Raw genomic sequence first — 3037 nt, forward strand, 5'->3', positions numbered from 1 at the left:
GTTCTCAGCGTTAGTCAAATACCACGTTTGGTATTCTAAAGAATTATACGCCTCGTTTTTATTCATGCAAAGATTTTCTTTGTTTCCAGTTGCCAGAAGGGGCGGAACTCACGCTGGCTGAGCTCCGCGAGATGGCAGCACGACAACAACAACAAATCGAGGCTCAACAACAGCTTCTCGTGGCCAAGGAACAACGTCTAAAGTTCTTGAAACAGCAAGAAGTGCGACACCACCAGGGGGTTCAAACGACAGAAGGAGACCGGCTGCGACACTTGCGTGAAAGGGTGGAAGGTCAGGAGCAGAAACTTCGCCGATTGAGGGCGCTGCGCAACCAAGTGGACCAACAGCGGGTGAACAATGGTAACCTAGGTAAGTTGGTTACTAGTCGCTGTTTGTAATTATAAATATAATTACTTTGTTTAAATTTATTTGTTGCTTCTTCTCTGTCCAAACAAGTTGTAAGGATCTTGCTTCAAGGTTTGTCTTAATTTTAATTGTAAAGCATTCTACGAGAGAGCGCTTTATGTGTTTATCGTTTCAAGTGAAATTCGGTGTTTTTTCGTCTTGGTTATAACTGTTTAAAGAAGAAGGTTGATTGATTGATTGGAATTAAGCACAAAGCTACACAAAGAGCCATCTGTGCTCTTCCCACCACGGGTATCGAAACCCAGATTCTAGCGGTGTGAGGCCGCAGGTATACCGCTGTGCCACTGGGGGGCAAAGAAGAAGGACTTTATCATTTCTGGTATTACTTTTTCTGATACAATTCTCATGAAATTGGGCACGTCGTGTTTTAACCATTATGTCAGGAAACTTCGCATTTGAAGCCAACACGGAATTAATTGACTGATTAGATTCACCTAATTATTGTATATCGTACAGTTGTAACTTTGTCTTAGTAAAGTTGTAATTTGGTCGATATTTTGCTCCTCTAACTCTTGTCACCAGCGTCAATCCCCTGTCCATTGCAACCATCCCTGGCCACATATTTCTTGAAATGAACCATGGACTGAGTGTGTGAGAAAGAGAGATATTGACCAGTCTATTTATTGTCCCTTGGAAACTGAAATGAAACCTGTCACAACAGTTTTCAATGTTCCTGCGTACATTGTTAATCGCACCTGTAGTGCTGTAAGTATTTATTGGGACCTGTCTCCTATGTTTGTTTGTACCCCAGAAATATTCAGCAGTATCCCAAGAAATTTAATTAGTCTCTGTCCAGCAATGTAGCACTATAATGCCAATAAGTTTTCAATGTCCAGTTAACCTACATTGCATGTTAAGCTTACAGATATGTAACTTTGTTTTTTTTTTATCTCATAAAGGTTTACCTTTAGAAACATGAATGTTTTGTATTGTTCTCCGCGTCCGTCTATGTTCGGACTGGATTGTTGATCTTTGATCATTTTAGCATTTTATTCTTGTTTTTCGTTTATTACATATAGTAATATATCTAAACAGAATGTTGGATCATTTAAAACACTGTTAATCCTCAACTGACCGACTTGTTTCTAATTAGTTTTTATTACCGGCGGGGTTCACATTGAACAATTTTACGTTTGTGCCTGTCATAACGTTTAGTGGAAAGAACTGACCCAAAAACTGGGTAATATCAACAGAAGTCTTGTTTATGTTTTTTATCATTCATATTTTATTAGAGATGTGATTACAGGATCTCAACAAATCGATAGTTTGGAAAAAATATATTTAAATATCCAAAGGGACCATGGTTTACACATAGGTTTCTTTAGCACTTGGTAGTTGATATTTACATGGTTTACACATAGGTTTCTTTAGCACTTGGTAGTTGATATTTACATGGTTTACACATAGGTTTCTTTAGCACTTGGCAGTTGATATTTACATGGTTTACACATAGGTTTCTTTAGCACTTGGCAGTTGATATTTACATGGTTTACACATAGGTTTTTTTAGCACTTGGTAGTTGATATTTACATGGTTTACACATAGGTTTCTTTAGCGCTTGGTAGCTGACAACACTCTACAAATCTCTCTTAGGCTTTTTACTTGAATTCTTCTTTGTTTTTTTTGATCAAGTATCAAAAAAAACGTAATTGACGTTTTTAAACGGTTTTTTCTTCCAATTAACAAGAAACTCTCTTGCTGTGTGATAAACATTATCGATATTGTCGTTTTCCGTCACAATATGAACAGAGGAGATCAATCAACTCTCTGTAACAATCACAATTATGTTAGGAAACACTGGGCTCGGAAATTTAATGAACAGAAGCGTTCATTTTTACAACTGATCAGTAACGATGACAGTGTACGCGACTTGTAACATGCAATGTTTTATATCGGTTCTCGGCGATAGATAGAAATTTACCGGAGACATAATAAAACAGCTTAAAGGTTTGGGTAAACATAAAGCGATGGGTGAATGATACAGTGAACATAGGGTTATGAAAAAAAGGTTAGGGAAACATAAAGCGATGGGTAAATGATACATGAACACAGAGTTATTGGAAAAGGTTAGGGTAAACATAAGGCGATAGGTGAATAATACAGTAAACATAGGGTTAGGAAAAACATAAAGCGATGAGTGAATAATAAAGTAAACATAGGGTTAGGAAAAAAGGTTAGGGTTAACGTAAAGCGATGGATGAATGATGCAGTAAACGTATGATTAGTTAAAAAAGGTTAGGGTAAACATAAAGCGATGTGTAGATGATACACGAACGCAGAGTTATGGAAAAAGGTTATGGTAAACATAAGGCGATGGGTGAATGATACAGTAAACGTAGGATTACGTTAAAAAAGGTTAGGGTAAACATAAAGCGATGTGTAGATGATACACGAACGCAGAGTTATGGAAAAAGGTTATGGTAAACATAAGGCGATGGGTGAATGATACAGTAAACGTAGGATTACTTAAAAAAGGTTAGGGTAAACATAAAGCGATGTGTAGATGATACACGAACGCAGAGTTATGGAAAAAGGTTATGGTAAACATAAGGCGATGGGTGAATGATACAGTAAACGTAGGATTACTTAAAAAAGGTTAGGGTAAACATAA

At 37.1% G+C, this 3037-nt stretch overlaps 1 protein-coding gene across 1 annotated transcript in view; it reads left to right on the forward strand.

The window, feature by feature from the left end:
* Positions 1–3037, forward strand: part of LOC106465596 (apoptosis-stimulating of p53 protein 1-like) — a 29736-nt gene that overhangs the window by 1092 nt on the left and 25607 nt on the right. Inside the window, exon 2 of the mRNA XM_022393528.1 lies at positions 73–369. Within this exon, the coding sequence (XP_022249236.1) occupies positions 73–369 (297 nt within the window). The remainder of the gene's footprint in view (positions 1–72; positions 370–3037) is intronic.

This window comes from Limulus polyphemus, unplaced genomic scaffold, assembly GCF_000517525.1.
Source record: "Limulus polyphemus unplaced genomic scaffold, Limulus_polyphemus-2.1.2 Scaffold1995, whole genome shotgun sequence".
Classification (NCBI taxonomy): Eukaryota; Metazoa; Arthropoda; class Merostomata; order Xiphosura; family Limulidae; genus Limulus; species Limulus polyphemus.